The sequence below is a fragment of the Malus sylvestris genome, chromosome 12, assembly GCF_916048215.2.
Source record: "Malus sylvestris chromosome 12, drMalSylv7.2, whole genome shotgun sequence".
Taxonomy (NCBI): domain Eukaryota; kingdom Viridiplantae; phylum Streptophyta; class Magnoliopsida; order Rosales; family Rosaceae; genus Malus; species Malus sylvestris.
The window spans coordinates 3,384,306-3,403,004 of NC_062271.1; the positions used below are offsets into that span (position 1 = coordinate 3,384,306).

At 41.0% G+C, this 18,699-nt stretch overlaps 2 protein-coding genes and 1 pseudogene across 2 annotated transcripts; 2 read left to right on the forward strand and 1 right to left on the reverse strand.

Moving 5' to 3' along the window:
* The first annotated feature begins 549 nt into the window (after positions 1-549).
* LOC126593617 (calcium-binding protein CP1-like) lies at positions 550-1,411 on the forward strand (annotated as a pseudogene).
* Positions 1,412-10,538: 9,127 nt separating this feature from the next.
* LOC126591962 (uncharacterized protein At5g41620-like) lies at positions 10,539-13,822 on the forward strand. The gene is made up of 3 exons (XM_050257697.1): positions 10,539-11,266; positions 11,638-11,763; positions 11,947-13,822. The coding sequence occupies exons 1-3, from the start codon at positions 10,781-10,783 to the stop codon at positions 13,372-13,374; spliced, it is 2,040 nt and encodes a 679-aa protein (XP_050113654.1). The 5' UTR covers positions 10,539-10,780; the 3' UTR covers positions 13,375-13,822.
* A 1,048-nt stretch (positions 13,823-14,870) lies between these two features.
* On the reverse strand, positions 14,871-18,299 carry LOC126591964 (IAA-amino acid hydrolase ILR1-like 3). Its single transcript, XM_050257700.1, has 5 exons — positions 17,876-18,299; positions 16,398-16,523; positions 15,974-16,288; positions 15,578-15,706; positions 14,871-15,349 (listed from the first exon to the last, which is right to left on the reverse strand). The coding sequence occupies exons 1-5, from the start codon at positions 18,230-18,232 to the stop codon at positions 14,969-14,971; spliced, it is 1,308 nt and encodes a 435-aa protein (XP_050113657.1). The 5' UTR covers positions 18,233-18,299; the 3' UTR covers positions 14,871-14,968.
* Positions 18,300-18,699: the final 400 nt, after the last annotated feature.

Sequence of the window (18,699 nt, forward strand, 5' to 3'; positions counted from 1 at the left end):
GCGGTTGTTGATGATGAAAGTTGGTGGGCATCTTCTGCATTGTCATCGTGCCAAGTTGATTCCCTTAATCGAGCTTGGGCTGCTGTGCATTAGTGGGTAGCCATGCTTTCTGCTTTTTTTTTTTTTCTTTTTGCTTTCGCTTTGTTTCTTGCATCTTCTTTTCTGTTTTTGCTTTTGCTATTTTCTTTTTCTCTTTTTCGAGCAGACTTCATCACCCTAACCTGTAAGGGCACAGAAGAAACCCTTCAACTGCAAAGAGAAACAAACTAAAGGAAGCTAGCGAGCTCGTCTAGCTAATAGAGATCAGAACTTCTTGATGAAGTCGCAGACATGCTGACTGACTTCGTCTAGCTTTTCCTGGTTAATGAAGTGAGCCGCATCTTCCATCACAACCACCTCCTGCAGAAACGGCACATCTCTCTTGAACCCACCTTTATGTATGTAGTTCTGGATACCTGGAATATGATAGGTGATGTCCAGGTCCCCCACCATAAACTTAACCGGCACCTTTATCCGTAGGCCCGCCCATGGTCTAGTAAGCTCCCAGGTATGGTCCAGTAAGCTCTCAGGTTAAGTTCAAAGCTCGATAGTAGTTCAATCCTCCGGTAAAGGTCGACGACGGCGGCAAGGTGGGTGCCGAGGCTGGTGTCGACGAACACCGTGGCCTCCACTGCATCGGATGCCGACCACGACGGCAAGATCAGCAAAGACGACCTCCGGGCCTTCTACGCCGGCTTCTCCAGCTCCGTCGCGGACTAAAACCTCATCAGATCGATGATGTCTGCCGCTGATTCCGACAACGACGGGTTCGTCCAGTATGAGGAGTTCGAGCGCGTCTTGGCTTGCGGCGACAGGGCAAAAAGCTCGGGAGTGATGGATGACGTGTTTAAGGTGATGGACAAGGACGACGACGGGAAACTCAGCCACGAGGACATGAAGAATTACATGAGCAGCGCCGGCTTCGTCGTCACCGATGAAGATATCAAGGCCATGATTAAACTAGGCGGCGGCGATGAGAACCAAGGCGTGACGTATGCTGGCTTGCTTAAGATCCTGGCCGTTGATCAAGTCAGCGAAGCGTCTTGAGCCCTTGACCACCTTGCTCACCTCCTACAAAAACATGTTCACCTCCTCCATTCACTGTCTGCCATCTGCTAGCCAAATATTTTATTTTTTTATTTATTTATTTCCCAAATCAGAAGGAACTTGGTTTTTTAAAGAAACCAAAGACGAAGAGAGGAATAAGAGATGAAACCAGAGACTGGTTTGGCTCAGATTTTAGAGTGCAGAAGCAAAAGAGAGAGTGGTGTTCTTGGTTTTTTGTGGGTTTTGCAGAATCACTGCGGAGGTGAAAAAAATGAAAAAGAACCAACACAACTTTTCGTATCGATTCCCACAGACGGCGCCAAATGTTGATGAACAAAACCGGGACGGTCTTGGAACAACGTAAATCCGACCGTGAATCTGCACAAACGCTCAAGAACACGAAGAACACAAAGAACACAAGGATTTTATCGTGGTTCACCCCAATGTATGGGCTACGTCCACACTGTAGTTGATATTGTTTCTCTGTATGTGTATGGATACAAGTGTTTGGGGGAAGTCCCCCGGAGAAAGGAGGGTGGGGGAGAAGGAAGGAGAGCCTCTTGAATTGTATGAGGACTCTCTCTAAATGTATGAGAGTTTTGAGCCTTGTAGGATGGCTTGGCTATTTTCCTCCCTCAGAATGAGGGGAGGAGTCCCCTTTTATAGAATAAGGGGCTCCTCCTCTTTTACAAAGTATGGGCTTTTAGTGTGAGGCCCAAATACAAGGCCCAAGTCCCAAATATACGAGGCCCTAAATATGGTATAAACAACCTCGATAATTGTCTCTGTGACCACGATTGTAATTGAACCGACCAGGATTATGATAATGATTTCCCCGATTAGGAGGTCTACCAAGATGAGAGTTGAAACGAAAAAATTGTTGAGATTGTGCAACATAGGCTTGAGGCGGTGGGGTTGGAAGAAGAGGCGGTTGAGATTGAGCAGAAAAAGCCTGAAAAGACTCAGTATTAGAAGAAGAGAGTTTCTTACGGCGAGACATTGAGAGTTCCTTGGTGAGAAGAAGGCCGTATAATTCATCCAGAGACCTAGAAGAAATACGTAACATGACATAATCAATGAAATATTCGAATTCATCAGGTAATCCAGCTATAGTAGCCGCCATTAGATCTCGATTAGAAATAGGGGCACCAACAACAGAGAGAGAATCAGAGATTTCTTTGAGTTGTTGAAGATAATCCGCCATAGATTGAGTACCTTTTTAAATTGCTTGAAGTCGAGACTGGAGTTGATGAATGTGAGCATCGAAGACTCCACCAAAACGCTGGTCAAGCTTGATCCAAAGATCTCGAGCAGAAGAGACACCAATAGTGAAAGGAATGACATCTTCCAAGAATGTAGAGTTCAACCAAATTAAAAGATTATGATCCTTTTCATACCAAATCTCAAAGGCTGGATTGATTGAGCGATCAGGAAGAAATGGTGGTGGATACGGCTCAGTATCGTCAACAAGGCCGAGAAGTTTATATCGCCTGAGAATTGGGGCAAGTAAATCACGCCATGGAAGATAGTTAGATCACTTAAGCTTAATTGGAACCATGCTTCCAATGTTCTGAATTGTGAGAGAATCATACGAATTTGACAAATTAGGGTTTGTCGAAGGATTTAGGGCAGAATGCTGAAGCGATTCATGAGAAGCAGAATCAGACAGAGATGCCATGACAATCAAAGAGAAGAATTACAAGAAACGATCGGCGAGAATCAGAAAGACGAAGCGGAAGTGGGGATCGAATCAGCCGTGAGGCAGAAGGTGAAGGATACCATGTAGAAACTTAGAGTTCTTGAGATAAGAGAGAAGAAGAGATAGTTTTCTTCAGGATAAAGAAAATTGTATTTCTTATTGAATCAATCAAATGAATAATACAATTACATATATATAGCCTTTTGACTATTGACAAGAAACTAATCTAATAACATATGTAACCTCCGTATAACAAACTAATAACCAATGCTAACCAACTCTAATCATGATGTGGCATCTTCATCTTTAGTTAGTTCATTGCATGATATATGGAATAGATGAGGAATTTATCTTGAAAGACAATTTTCATAGCTCCAATTTTAAACTATGATTATTTTGTTCAATTTCAATGTAGGAACTTACTAAGAAGTTCGGTGTTTATAATATAATTATCTCAATTTTATTTTTTTCATGACTCCGTTATACTCTTGTCATTAAACTTTTTCATTGGAGTACAAAAAAAAAAAAAGAACCTGTTTTTCTCATTGGTTATATTTATTTTTAATCATTAAATTAAATAAAACAAATAAAAATATCGATTATGATTAAACAAAATGAGTAAAAAACTGAAAAGAATGTGCTTATTGTTGTAGGCATAATTTACTGAACAATTATGGAGGCTATAGAGAGAGATGGGTGCGGCATGGATAGAGAGAAAGAGAGAGATGTGTAATTCTGAGGTGTGTGTTATTCCACCCCATTGTGCCTTTATTTATAGTAGTAGGAAGGGTAAAACCTTTCCCTTTAAGATTACAACATTTAATAGGTAATCTAATTCTAATAGGAATATAAGATACATTCCCAGATTTCCTAGGATTTACACAATCACATTCCTATTCTAAATATGACTGCAACACTCCCCCTTGAGTGTGTAAATACTCAACAAACCATCGCAGCAGATAAGGTAGAATAGTTGATGAAGTCATCGGCACAACGGGTGATCACGAGTCTCAAATTTAATTTGAAGTATGCATTTGTAAAAACTCACAAAAACCTCGCTATGGTAAAACCCAAGGAATGGGGAAAACCTATAGACTAAGGAGAAAAGTAAGAAAATATGCATAATGTCTAAAACAATCGTCAAACTGGATGAAGGTAGTGAACTCAACGGAGTATGATCATCCCAGGATGGGTGCCTCGTTAAAACCTAGTTAGGTAGCAAAAACCCAATGGGAAAAATGCTCCTAATCATAGGGAAAAAGAGTACATTAAAATCATGTGAGTATACTTCTAGATACTCCCCTGAGTTAGACATAACTTCTAAATAAAAGAACTACAAGCGATTCAACTCAGATAATTAGGCATACCAATTCCTCGGACAAACTTCTGGAAGGTTGACTTCGGCAGTGACGTCGTGTAGAGGTCAGCAAGGTTGTCTGGGATCGGTTTGCATGACTTCAATCTCTTGATGCTTTGCTGATGTAGATGTAGACGCAATATGTCTTGGCGTTGACTTCGTTGATGTATCATGGTTTGGTCGGGTTGATACATGTGGCATAATCTTCATGGATCGTTGTTGGGACTCAACGATAGATGAAAAATAGCAAGTACTTCGCATATGCTCAACAAGAACTCCTAACTATGTCTCACTTGTGGCGTAGTGAAGTGAGGTGAGTCTTGGAACGATTCGAAGATTTCGCAACTAAGGTCATATCATGGACCTCCAAGATATTGCGATATCCGTAATGGTAAAGACATAACCATTTGGGGATTTTGCCTTGTGCGGGTTTGATAAGTAACCAGCGTCAGCATAACAAACAAGGCAAGCATCATTTTGAGGATCAGGGGGTTTGGATCCGCTGAGATGCGTTGGGATTTGCCCATGTAATACTTTCAGGGTATGTCTTTAATACCAATTCAGTGGTTGTGTGTAGGCGTGGTGCTGCATCTTTACCAAGATCAACAGCGAAGGAGATGTCCTGTCTAAATACAATGAGCTAAGTACAACGAAGCGCAAAGTTAAACTTAGATAAGGAATTTCGGATTCCATAACCTCTTCAAGGGTCTCTTTTGCATATAACGTGTGGACGATTAAAGGTATACTCAAAGGTGAATCATTCGGTGTGTAGTTCGACTAGTAGACCAAAATACCGTCAGAACAATGCTTTAACGTCAGGTCAAGGCATAAGTGAGTTTTCCCAAGATCCTTCATCTCCAATTTCATCTTCAGGTGCAAGTCAGTTTTCTCAAGCTCTTCCAGAGTCTTAGTGAGATTCGTGTTTAACGACATAAACTGTAACTCTAGCAATTTGGAATAAGACTTCATACCCGCAAGGGCATAATTCATCCCTGACTGATCAAATAATCACTTAAGACGGGTAAACCATATCTGTCGGATTGTAAGTGAATGCCTCAAACAAGTTAAGAGGGTGTTCCGTGGGTTTGGAACTATTTGAACCAATCCATGTAATTCTTCGGGAACTTACATGTAATTCTCCGTATCAATATCCCCATGGAGAAACACTAACCACATTTCATAATGCTGCTATCAATCACATGACGTTTGAGAGAAACCTTGCGCCGTGAGGTGTGCATCATATCGCACTATTTCATTCATCTTATAACGCTTCATTTCCCATTTGTAACACAACGGAGTTACCTTGGGCAGTGTAGGAATGACAGGTCCAATACACAATTTGGTAAGGAATTTGACCTGGATTGTAACTTTAGTTGTCCAATCAGTTCTACGTTGTTACTTAATCAACGGAACACAGTTCGATATTGTCGTTTTTCATTTATGTCGGTAGCTACCATATAAGTGAAAACATCATCGATGATAATCTCATTTCAATTCCATTTTCTCATCCAAACTAGTATACTGGACCAAGAACTTCAAGTCTCGGGAGTAATCTGGATTAATCTCATGAGATGGAAATGATTTGAGACAGCGATCGAGTTTAGATTCATTATTGTGCCGTGTCTTCCTCTTCTAGGGAAGTGAATCCTGCGAACCGAATGATCTGTCGTGCTCCAGGCCAAGACAGATTGATTAGCTATCCGCCGGTGTACCGGACTGTTCAACATGAGCGTCTAAACCGTTCAATAAGGGTGGCACACCCTCCAAGGATGTTGACTCGACGTCCGTTAAATACGTCTATCCTTGCCGGCATGTTTGCAGCTGGTATATGATCTCGTCACTTTAGCTAGATCAAATGAATGCGTCTGGAGCAACATTCTGAAATCTAGAATTCATCGCACTTGCTTATCATACTTGTGCGGTTTGGGGATAGAGATGAGACATAGTGGGCAATGTCCACGTAAATTCATGCCGTTCTACAAGAACGTTGACATTCTTATCTCCCCCTAACGGCGGGAAGACGGTCTCATTAAAGTGACAACCCACAAATGAGCGGTAAAGAGATCGCATGCAAGGGCTCGAATAGAGCTAGTGTGAAGGAGAATCATGATCGACAAAAGATTCCCATCCTTTTTTTTAGGACCCAAGGTGTTATGTTGTGGTGGCGCAACTTGGCACATGGAATGCACACTCAAATGCGTAAATACGAAAATCGTTAGGTTCGTACCCAGTAACCAATTGTAACGTCATATAGGTTGGGTGGCAATGGGCCTCAAGGCGGACCAACATAACTGCGTAAAAGGATTGCATAGCCCTAGGCAGAAACTGAAAACTTGGTACGTTTACCAAAATTCGGGCGATCATTTAAATTGCGCTTTATGATCACTAGGCGAGGTTATTTGGGGTGAACATGGGAATTCGATGTTCAATTAGAAACCCAAAATACATGCAATACTTTATCGAAAACCGTCGATGTAAACACTTCGGCATTATCTAGTCTCTGGGACCTTAAGGGATAAGTAGGGTGGTTAACCCATAATCGGCCAGGAGGTTTAGCAGCAATATGTGTGGACAAACATGTGACCAGTTTGTCGATTCATCAACCAAAACCATAAGTATTTATATGGTCCGCATTTTGGTTGGATTAGTCCACATATATTCCCTTGAATCCACTGCGAAAATGGAGTTGTTTCGTATCTTTGCTAGAAATGATTTAGAAAATCAATTTCCCTAATGAGCATGCATGGCAAAGTGTGCTTGTAGGCACAAGATCCTTACTTCGGGTAAGGAGATGCGTTGTAGCATCATTGTTCGACCTAAGTGTCCCAAAAGGTCATGCCAAAGCAAGTAAACTGCTCAATCACCCAGCTCTAGGCCTGCCACATGTGGTGTATTCCCAGTTGGGAGACAACCCATTGGCTCCAAATGAAAGCTTCAGGCTCAGTGTTTTTTTTTTTTGGAGGTGGTTCAAAGATATTTCACTCTATTTTCTTCAGTGGTTTCATTTATGATCATTGTCATCTCGAATATCCTTAAAAACTCATCGTCAGGGAAAATTTAAGGTCCCTTAAATGGTGATGCAGTACCATTCATACAACGAGAAGCGTGCCAAATGCTCTTAATCAGGTTGGATATACCTGAAGTCGTTGTTAGAGATGTGATTTAGGTGTAAAGTTAGTGTGCGTAGTACGCATTCATCTAGACAACTAACTTTCCCACATTCCCACCTAATCACGTGGTCAATTGAATTGGTCACATGTATTCAAGAAACATGATTCAATTAACTCATATTCGAGGACAATATCAATAAGATTATCCATAAGTAAAACATACACCAAACTTGAATCCAAGAACATGGGAAAATGTTCACAAAGTAAACCAAAGTTACTTTGGTGGATTCGGCCAACAAGGCCACTCATGTCACAATTTTGCTATTCCAACGATATTCGGTGGAGCAAAATCAATCTCACATATTGACTACTAGAATGGTACTCCTCAACAACATTGGTAGGGGCACGAACAGGTGCATAACCAATGGTCTATTCCATCAAGACGGAAGTAGATTCTGCAGGGTTAAGGTTTGGGAATATTATCCCGTATTCTTGAAGTTTTAGGTCTTGGGTGCCAAGGATCACGTGTCGGGCATGATGCCACACCTTGGCATGCCCTGATTCTACCATATGTTTGTCAAAACAAACTCAAAATTGGATTGTGAGAGAGTATGCCATTCCGTGTATCTTTGCCGAAGCAGTGCATCACCATTTGGTAGGCTTTGACCAAACTGGGTCCATACCTTTCTCTCACGTTTGTGGTAGTAATCAGATCCGAGAATTTGATAAACTTCCGCTATCTACACTGCTGCTTCATGGGGGAGTTAGAAACAAGGAAGGACGAGAAAAGTATTCTCCAGTCAAAATTCGATCGGATTTATAAACTTCAGAATTGTACTCATTCATGGACGTAATCATGGTTTGCTTTGGGTAATATCTTTCATGATTAGACGGTCCGTAGAAGCGAGCCAAAGAGCCATGTAATCCTCGTTCGGAAGGTACTTCCATTTGTAATGCTTTGAGCATAAGTCTTCGAATGAAGATCATGGCAGAGGCTTATTCAGCTCTTCTATGCCATTGTTGGCTTCAATGATTTCTCAGCTTCTTAATAGTCATGTGGAAATTCACATCTTGTACCCCACATAAAGTGGTTTCTATTAGAAACGTCCAAATAAGGAAAATCAAACTTGTGACGGTTCGACAATTCATTGAATTTGAGGGAACAATATTGTGATTGGTGCTATGGGAATGAATCATCCATAAGCATCAAAGTTAGAACATTCGAGTTCTAAGACATGGTTTTCATGAAAAACGTCGGGTTTTCATGGGTGTATTGTTTTATGAAAACTTCTGGTTTCAAAGGCACTAAATTCGAAACTACAGGTTCGATTTAGTTTATGAACATTTAGTTCATAAAAGAGAGGTTCCTGCAAGAAACTCAGAATGCAATATACTAACTTAGTGTAGTGGATTTGAGTTGTCTTCGGGAACTCAAGTGGGAGAGCTTCGTTATTACAAAAGTATATGACGGTTCAAAGAAGAGAAATAAATTATTGAATCGTTAATGTCCAAAAGTAATCTTCAGGTTAATAATTTTGGATTCATTATCAAATTAATGGACTCCATGTCACTTTTAATTAATTCAATAAATCGGGCCATACAGGGTCGATTGTAGAAGCTAAATAATATTAACATACGGGTTAAATTATTTTAGAATGCTAGAATAATAGCTTGTGGGTTGAAAATGCCTTAAAATAATTTGGGCATGGGTGCCGTGAAAAAAAAAGGAAGGCACAGGGTGCCTTGAGTAAAAATGGCAAGGCCCAAAAGGGCCTCGGGGTATGGCTGCAGGCCACCAGGGAGGGAACGAAACCCCAGCCGTAGCTGGGTGTCGGATTTGGGCTGTGGGGAGTTCACGGGCAGGTTCAGCTCATGCTGGCCTGTGGGTTGTCACGGGGATCCCAGCGAAAGCTGGCTGCGTGAAAGCAGCCCCATAGTGACTGCAGGTCACGGGCTTGGGTATGGGTGGCGCAGGGACAAGCCCAGCATATGCTGGCTATATGTATGCGGGCCAGAGCAACAAAACCCAACAACTAAAAAGGTTGCAGCGTGTGTATGAGAGGACAGCCCAGACAATTAGGCAGGTTGGATGGCTGTGGGCCAAGGCTAGTGTGCATAGGCTCAGGGCTACAGGCCCTACCGAGGTAAAATCCAGGCCTAGGCCTGGTGATTATTTGCACAATGATGGTGCGGTGGTGTGCCGCACCATGTTATGATTCCCTTTTTTTTTTTTTTTTTTCAAATCCTTTAGGGTTTAGGAAAACCCTAATATGCTTTTAATTTCTTTCGATTCTTTGACTCACAAATTCCACATAGCAATTATTGCGTAATGCATGAAACAAATATATATATTGACAAATATATGAAACATATACAATATATATATCGGAAGGTAAATATGAATGTAGGGGGTTCATGCATCATGGAGAATGTTTCCATGCTTCATGGGTCGTTTCAAATATCTTCCTTTATTTTAAGCGTATTTGAGTAGCAAAAAAAGAATAAGCCTTTGAATTTGTAGAAGATCCTTCTCCGAAAGCCGAAATTGCATCTTCAATTCGTTGTATCACCTTCAACATAGAAAAATTAAATTGAATCAATAGCATGTAGATCAATTCAATACAATAATTAAATTAATCAAGAAAAGAATGGTTAAAGACGTAATACTCCCCAGATTGAAGATCAAAGTCTCTTGTCAGCGCATCGTCAAGAGCGTGCTGATAACGTGTTGATAACGTGTTGTAGGCATAATTTACTGAACAATTATGGAGGCCATAAAGGGAGAGGGGTGCGGCATGGATAGAGAGAAAGAGAGAGATGTGTAATTGTGAGGTGTGTGTTATTCCATCCCATTGTGCCTTTATTTATAGTAGTAGGAAGGGTAAAACTTTTCCCTTTAGGATTACAACATTTAATAGGTAATCTAATCCTAATAGGAATATAAGATACATTCCCAGAAGTCCTAGGATTTACACAATCACATTTCTATTCTAAATATGACTGCAACACTTCTCGTTTTTCTGAAAAAAAAAAAAAAAAAAGTGTTTCTCAACCCAAAGCTTAAAAATCCAAAAATCCACCCAATTTTCGCAAATACACTTCAAATTTTGAAAACAATCGTTGTTTAATCCCTCACATAAAAGCACCCCAAATCCCCAAGCAGAAGCCACAACCGCACGATTCATCAAGACAATAAATCCCTATAGAAAAGCCGAATCACCGCCGCCCAATAATTGCTCGCCGCGCTTTTAGTCTCACCTGATCCCGGCCTCACGCAATCATTCCCGCCTTCCTCCTTCTCCCCTTTACCTCTTTAGACAAAGTCCCCTGCACAAGCTTAACAGTCTGTACTCCTTAGTGGGCGCCATCAAAACCTCTCTCTCTCTCCCCTCCCTTCCCCCTCTCTTTTTCTCTCTCTAAAACTTCTAGGGTTTCCGCCATGAACAGAACTGTGCGTTTCAGCATCCCCTGAGCCCAAATCTCCCAAACTTCCAATTTCTTTTTCTTCTGCTATTTTTTTTTTTGAAAATGCCGAGGCAGAACAGCAATTTGGCGATGGACCTGATGATCCCCGGAAAAATCCGGAAGCGGGGGTGTTCGTCGTCGGCGTCTTCGTCGTCTTCGATCATCCAGAACTACAGATTCAAGCGGGCGATACTCGTTGGGAAGAGGGGCGGATCCAGTACGCCCGTGCCCACGTGGAAGCTCATGAGCTCCAGGTCCCCGACGGCTTCCGCATTGCGCGCCATGGACTCCCCCAACTACTCCCAGAGCGGCGGCGCCAGGTCCAAGCAGCAGCAGCAGCAACCCGTGTCGGCGAGGAAACTCGCTGCCACGCTCTGGGAAATGAACGACATGTCTCCCAGAGTGAAGGAAGGGTCGGACGAGAGGCGGCTGAGGAAGATGGAGGCGAGTAATCGTAAAGCCAGAGAGAGGGAGAGGATCCCGAGATCGGCGCACTCCGGTTCTCTGCCGCCCCATCTCTCCGATCCGTCTCATAGTCCCGTTTCCGAGGTGGGTTTTCTCTTTGTTTTGTAGTTCTGTTTGGTTCCTGAGAAAACTTGCCGGAATTTTGATGGAAAATGTAGCTTGGGTTTAATTTAAAGTTTTAGTTTTTAATTAGCTTTTTTGAGATTTCTTGTCTCAGCATACTGTCTTTTGCTCATCGTGCTTGCGGCAATTCGATCTTCTTGTTTGATAGCCAGTTGATTGTAAGGTTTTGGTAAATTTGGAGTTTTATATCTGTCTCATTTGAAAGCCTTGTGATAAATTTATAGTACATTCGATCCATCTGATTTTTTTGATATTGGTCAGCATAAGTTAGGCATGTTGGTGGAGAGATTGACTGTAATATTTTCGTGCTACGTGTTGTTTTCGTTTTGTAGAGGATGGATCGGTCTGGAACGGGTAGTTTTCATAGAAGGGCGTCGCCCATTTCGCAGAGGCGGCTCAGGATCACAGACCACCATTCTGGAATGTTGGATTCTCATGGCAATGGCAGTTTGATGGAGGTGAGTCAGTGATCTACTTTATTAGCAGGAATGAGTGTGCCTCACTCTTGCTCATTTGAAGTTATCATATATGCGGATTTTAACTTTTGTTAATTCGAATCAGATGATTGTTTATTGGAATTTCAACTCTATGATTTGTTATATGTGTACGATACTATTTTTTCTCATCTTGTTGTTATACAGGTTGAGACTAGATCTCGAGCCCAGACGCCTACTGCTTCTACTGCTGGAGCCAAGACACGTTTGAAGGATGTCAGTAATGCTTTGACCACGTCTAAAGAGCTACTGAAAATTATCAACCGTGTTTGGGGTAATGAAGATCGACCTTCAACAAGCGTGGCCCTTATCTCAGCCTTGCATGCTGAGCTGGAGAGGGCTCGTTTACACGTCAATCAGCTTATCCAAGAACAACGCTCAGACCAGAATGAGATCAACTACCTCATGAAGTGTTTTGCTGAAGAAAAGGCAGCTTGGAAAAGCAAGGAGCATAAAGTTGTTGAGGCTGCCATTGAGGCCGTTGCTGGAGAACTTGAGGTAGAGAGGAAACTGAGGAGGAGGTTCGAAAGCCTGAACAAGAAACTCGGGAAAGAACTGGCGGAGACAAAAGCCTCTCTTGTTAATAAGGCAAAAGAACTCGAAAGTGAGAAGAGAACAAGAGAGATCATGGAACAAGTATGTGATGAATTAGCCAGGGATATGACTGAAGATAAAGATGAAGCAGAGGAAATGAAGAGAGAATCTGCAAAAGTTCGTGATGAGGTTGAGAAGGAAAGGGAGATGATGCAGTTTGCTGACGTGTTGCGTGAGGAGAGAGCTCAAGTGAAACTCTCTGAGGCAAAACATCATCTTGAAGAGAAGAATGCAGCTGTTGATATGTTGAGGAGTCAACTTGAAGCCTTCATGGGAAGTAAGACAACCAAAGAAAAAGGACGCACTTCTACTCATCTGAATGATGAAGAAATTTCTGCATATCTAAGTAGAGCTCATCTTGGTTCCGGTCAGGATGAAGAAAAAGATGAGGATGAAGGAGAAGTTGAAGACGGGGTAGAATGCGAAGAGGGTTCTGCTGAAAGTGATCTTCATTCCATAGAGTTAAGTATGGGCAACAACAGCAAAAGCTACAACTTGAATCACAATTCTGCAGCCACTCGTGATCCAAGGTGGGCAGCACCTGGTGTCGAAGAAATCAAAGGGAGGAAGTCTACTTCTGGGAAGCCACCAAGAAGAAGCACTTCTTTGCAAAGAAGCATATCAGATGGAGTGGAATGGGGCATGCAAACTGAAAGGCTCCAAAATTCAGGAGACGGGATAGATTGGGAGAGGTTTCCTGAACTGGAGAGGCAAAGGCAACGGCAAGGAAAAGGATGTGCAGAGGAAATGCAAGGATATAAATCATCAAAGGGTCTTAGGGACCAAATGTTGTCTGGTTCAAGGCTTGGACCTGCTAGAGTTCACGCTAGTCCCACACGGCAATGGGGGCAGCCGTGGCCTTCACGGGATCCTACCAACACATTCCAAGATAGGCCTCCCAGCGCGCAAGGAAGTGGTTCAAAGTCAAACTTGGCGGAAGTGAGAGGTGAAGGCCAGAATGGCAGAAGGTATAAACGGTGAAAATTTCTCTTTTTTGCCAATGCCTTTGAATAATCAAATACAGGGTAGCGGTATAAAAGGCCATGCTTGAGGAAAGTGATTTCAATGATGAGAAGAAGCGTTTTGGCCCATCGATGCTTTTTGCTTGTTATCACCAGGAGCTGCTAAGTTGCAGTAATTGCTGCTCATTTTGCGCTGCACCAACGCCGTTCTCGCTTAAGAAGCTGGTTTTGTAGATTTTTTGAAGAAAGCTGTGACAATCTAGTGAGCTTGCCCTGTACAAAAGCTTCTAGCATTTATGTCTCAATTTTATAGAAACATTATATATTTGCTTCTGTTTTTTTGCCCTTTCTAATTCTCTTTCCTTTATGCTAATTGTAATCTGTCTTTACCTTATTTCCTGTGTTTTTTGTATACAGTAATTTTACAAGGTTTTGCGTGTTTGAAGGAAAATTTGCTTCCGGATCAATCTTGGATCACATGTACCACTAGCCAACAAATAATTTTGCGGTATAACCGGTTGTTTATAATTATGTGTCTTTTTCTTTACATAACACGAAGTTATATACAATCGGTCTGAATTAAAAAAACCGGTAATGCCTAACAATCACTCCAAATTCAGTGAACTTTGACTGTAATTAGAACCCTTTGAATTTTTAATTAATGGTCCACGGTCGCTTTTATTGTCACAGTTTATTTTGTGCGCTAATTAAAATCTAGTGGATATGGTTAGGGGAGAGCTTTTCAGTTAAATATATTAGATTAGGGAATAATGGAGGCAGGAGGTGCCTAATAATTTAAGGGAATTTGTGTGAAGGGTTTCCTGCATGTGCAGTTAGGAAGGGGGAAGACCATTGCACATGTGAACAACTAGGAGCAAACAAAGATTAGAACTAATAAAATTATAGGATAAGTAGATGCACAGGATTTATTTTTGAGAAAAAAGCACTTTCTACCAACAGTTTACGAGATTTTACAACTTTTTTTGCTTTCCCCTGTTTGACTGGGGCTGATTCCACATACTAATCTAATGTTGGTTTGATTAACTCTGTATAATTTAAACAGAATACCACCGTGACGTCTCATACTAATAATACAATATTATGTGAGAAAGTTAAAACATATAATATTGTGTCATTGGTATATGCAATGCAACAGCGACATCTTGAGGGTGTAAGTGTCACGTACCAACCCGTGGTTTTGGTGGTTGCAGATGGTGTTGTGGTATTGGAAGAAGTCCTTAACCACTTAACCACCAAAGCAATCCATCACTTAGCCTTTGATAGCCCTTAACCACTAGATGCACAAATGTTAGTTCACCTTACCAAATACAATATTATGATTACATCTTATATACAATTAGATACGAACCACGTGACGTGATTTATGCACTTTCATTTTCTTTGTTTTTGTCCTTTATTTCTCATTTGATTTATTCAATTCAACGACTATAAAAGAATAGAAGAAAAAAAAGAGATTAAACATATCATGCATGAGAAGAAAAAGAAATGCGGAAATTATTTCCCATGAATGATATATCTTCATTTTTATAAATGGATATAAACATTTCAAGTTACAACATGAGTTATTCACTGTGAATATAGGTCAAAAGCTCCTAATGCGTCACAACAGCATCAACATTATCCAAATATGAGAGTGCAACTGCAGCATGAAAGGCTGCTCCAATGGGAAGAACCTCCCCATCAATCACCAGGAAGGGTGAATGCAAATCTGTTTTCGATACAAACGTCGCGTTCTTCGTCCCAATCATGAAGAATGCAGCAGCCATTTTTTCTGCATAGAAGCTAAAGTCCTCTGCTCCCATACCCATTGGAAGTAGCTTCACATTTGGTTCCCCGAGCAAAGTTTCTCCAACACTCTTTGCATGTTTGTACATTGCTTCATCATTAACCGTGGCAGGATAGGGCCTCATTTTTTCCAGCATGAAGTCTACCGTTGCTGTGCACCTATGCACCGAAGCTTGCATCTCTGTAACCTGCCAGTCATCATACGCATTTAGATCAATGTTCTAGACTAAGAGTCTTGACTCTCGACTCTTGATAACATGTCAAACTGTCTAGTCTCATAAAACAGCAAAATTTCAATCACATTCCAACTAGTAACTGCTTTTAAACTGCAAGTTAATCTGAGAAATTACTTCCCTTCTTTGTTAACGTAGAACAATTGTATACTGGTTTAAATTAAATTAGACCTAAGATAATACCTCTTTAATCCTTTGCTGAAGGTAGTATAGACCTTCGGAAGTCATGCTTCGAAACGTGCCTTTTAATGTCACCGTCTCTGGGATTACATTTCCTGCTTGGCCACCATCAACAAACCCCACAGTTACGACCTGTAATAGGTCAGAAATGAAAAAGAAATGAGTACTCTTTTAGGTGATCCGCACCGTGTATTTCTGAAGTCTCCAGTTAAAGATTATCAAACCAGAAGCACTATTTCGACATATCATTGTTATTCAATAAAAAGACGAACACATTGTTTCTATATTTGGCGGAAATAATCAGTCCAACAGTTAAACTAATTTCCGACTTGGCCGATTGTTTGCAAGGACGATGATTTAGAAAACTGAGGAGAAGATGATGCATGTAATTACACATACCCTGGACTCTAGAGGGTTTGTTTCTCGAGATACAATCTGTTGGAGGGAAATGATGGTCAAGCAGGCAGCAAGAATCGGATCTGTGGCCAAATGTGGAGATGCAGCATGCCCACCTTTCCCATGAATGGTGACCAAAAACCTACCAGCAGCAGCAAGCATCGGACCAGGTCTCGAACCAATAGTTCCGACAGGCATTTCCGGTGAAATATGCAACCCAAGAATGCCTTGAATGTTGTCAAGGGCACCCTCTTTTATCATATGGTAAGCCCCTCCACGGCCCTCTTCTGCAGGTTGAAAAACAAGCTTGATTGTGCCCTATAAAATTGTAAAGTTAAATGCAAAGTGTAAACAATGTGTATAACTGACAAAAAAATAATGGAAAAGATTTGTGCATATATTAACTTCAACTGGTTTCTGTGTTTACCTTTATTTCTTTGCTTTTGCGTTGAAGTAACTTAGCAGCTCCAAGCAGCATAGTTGCATGAGCATCATGCCCACAAGCATGCATTCTTCCAGGGTTCTTGCTCTTATGCTCCCACTCAACCATTTCCTAACAAACAAGAAAACCTATCTAATCTTTTTTTTATTTTTTTTATTTTTTACAATAATACTTTTTCATGACACCTACAGATGACATTACTGATTGCCTCTCTAATAAAAGTGTACGTCATGCATGCATGCAAGATCCACATGTACTAAGCAATGTGGTCAATAAATGTGATTGAAATAACATCATTCTTTTTGTTAATGTTATATTCAATAAATGTGCTGTCAAATTAAAATATGAAGTGATTTTCAAACACTATTTTCTTACCTGCACACCTTAGTTTTAGCCTTTAGGTTGATCAAAATCAAAGAATATTCTAGGTGACACAAACATACATGAATGTGCACAGTGGCGAAGCTAGGAATTTACAACAATGGGGTCAAAAAATAGTTTAAAAAAATCGATCATACTTTTATTTAAAAATAGCTTTCAAATATATCAAAATGGAGATTACAAATAGACAATAGAGTGTTTAACTTTCAAACTCAAACTACACATACATTGATAGCTCTCACTCAAACAAAAAACAAATGGAGAAGACGAAAATACATTACAAATTCCTCTCCCAAAAGCTACCGAAAGTAGTACTAATATGAGTGATTGTTTATAGCACAAATGAAGCAGCCCAAGGAGAACATTAAAGGGATGGAAACCAAAAGCATTAGAAGGATGGAACCAAAAAACAGCAAATGGCCCACTAAATTTGGCCATAATTCATCTGTTGCTGGTGGTATAGAGGTCAAATATTTTTTCACAAGACAAAATTTGGAAACTTATTGGGGTCAAGGGATCCCAATGCACCCCCCTTGGCTCCTCTAGTGGATGTGCATAAGAAGAGAATGGTGTGTGAAATACTTCATGATTCAATGTATCTAACTGTTTAGCCCTTGACTTTTAACAATTGGCACCTTATTACCATAAAGATACAAATTGTTACACTTATGGCCATTCCATCCGTCGAGCTATCAACTAACTAGTACAATCGACCATAAAATTAACTACCTGCTAATTTTTTACACGACACTTGGTCGACTTTTTGCTTACATGAACATTAAATTGATACAGCATATGTCACCATTCGTATGTATCCATATCTAGAAAAATTCTTATTTGTTGTTCACATAAAGTTAGTTACTCCATTTATTATGAATCTCATGATCTCCATGCAAGCAAAGATAGGTTAACCGAGTGCTACGTTGAAGGAATAAAGTTAACATTTAGTCTAACAAGAGGGGCCACGAGTGTAAAATTTTAAGCGGGACCAAAATGTTATTGACTTAATTAGAATGGTGCAAACTGCAATTAATACTTATCAAAAAGTTGTGACAACAGAGAGGGAGCGAAGTTTGACCAACCTGAATCGGGAGAGCATCCATATCGGCCCTGAGAGCAAACCATGGCTGCGACCCCGAACCAATAGAAGCCACCACCCCGGTCTTCGCCACCGGCCACGTGTACCCGATCTCGAGCGAGTCGAGTTCCGATCGGATGAGTCGACTCGTCTCCTCCTCCTCAAAGGCCAGCTCCGGGTTCTCGTGGATTGTCCTCCTAACCCTCTTCAGCCAATCAAAGAACTCGGGCTCCCGCGCCGAGTCCATCAGCTCTCGAGTGAGTTGACTCACCTCCCACCTCGAACCGGCCGCCACTGAACCCCATGACGATACGTGGTTTGTGAACGTAAATAACAATATCAACAGCCGCAGCCACTCCATGAACGTCTAACTATTCAGTAACCAACCAACATAATTTGTATTTATGTTGAGTCTGGTCCGGAAAAATGATTAAATAACGCAGAAATACTAATCACAAATTGGAATAGGATCCTCTCTCCTGAGCTCGGGATGGATTCTCCTGACCACAAAATCTGGACCGTTTAAATTTAATCCAACGGATCTAAACAGGAATTCTCTAAAAATTATAATAATTTTAACCGTTGGATTTAATTTGAATGGTCCGGATTTCGTGGTCAGGAAGATCCCATCCTGAGCTCAGGAGAGGATCCTCTTCCTCACAAATTAGTGACCAAGGTATTAAATATCGGTAATATCGGAAATATCGGTAGTCCGAAAACACGGAAATATCGATGGAAATATCGGTAAAATATCGATATCGATAAAAATTACATGGAAACCACGGAAATTGTAAGAAAAACTTGGAAATTTTAATTGAAACTTTGCAA

Coding starts and splice junctions, on each gene's coding strand:
- LOC126591962 (XM_050257697.1), top strand. CDS start 10,781: ATGCCGAGGCAGAACAGCAATTTGGCGATGGACCTGATGATCCCCGGA. Junction 11,267..11,637: donor CTCATAGTCCCGTTTCCGAG/GTGGGTTTTCTC, acceptor TTCGTTTTGTAG/AGGATGGATCGGTCTGGAAC. Junction 11,764..11,946: donor GCAATGGCAGTTTGATGGAG/GTGAGTCAGTGA, acceptor GTTGTTATACAG/GTTGAGACTAGATCTCGAGC.
- LOC126591964 (XM_050257700.1), bottom strand. CDS start 18,232: ATGGAGTGGCTGCGGCTGTTGATATTGTTATTTACGTTCACAAACCAC. Junction 16,289..16,397: donor GCAAAAGCAAAGAAATAAAG/GTAAACACAGAA, acceptor ACAATTTTATAG/GGCACAATCAAGCTTGTTTT. Junction 15,350..15,577: donor TTCAGCAAAGGATTAAAGAG/GTATTATCTTAG, acceptor GATGACTGGCAG/GTTACAGAGATGCAAGCTTC.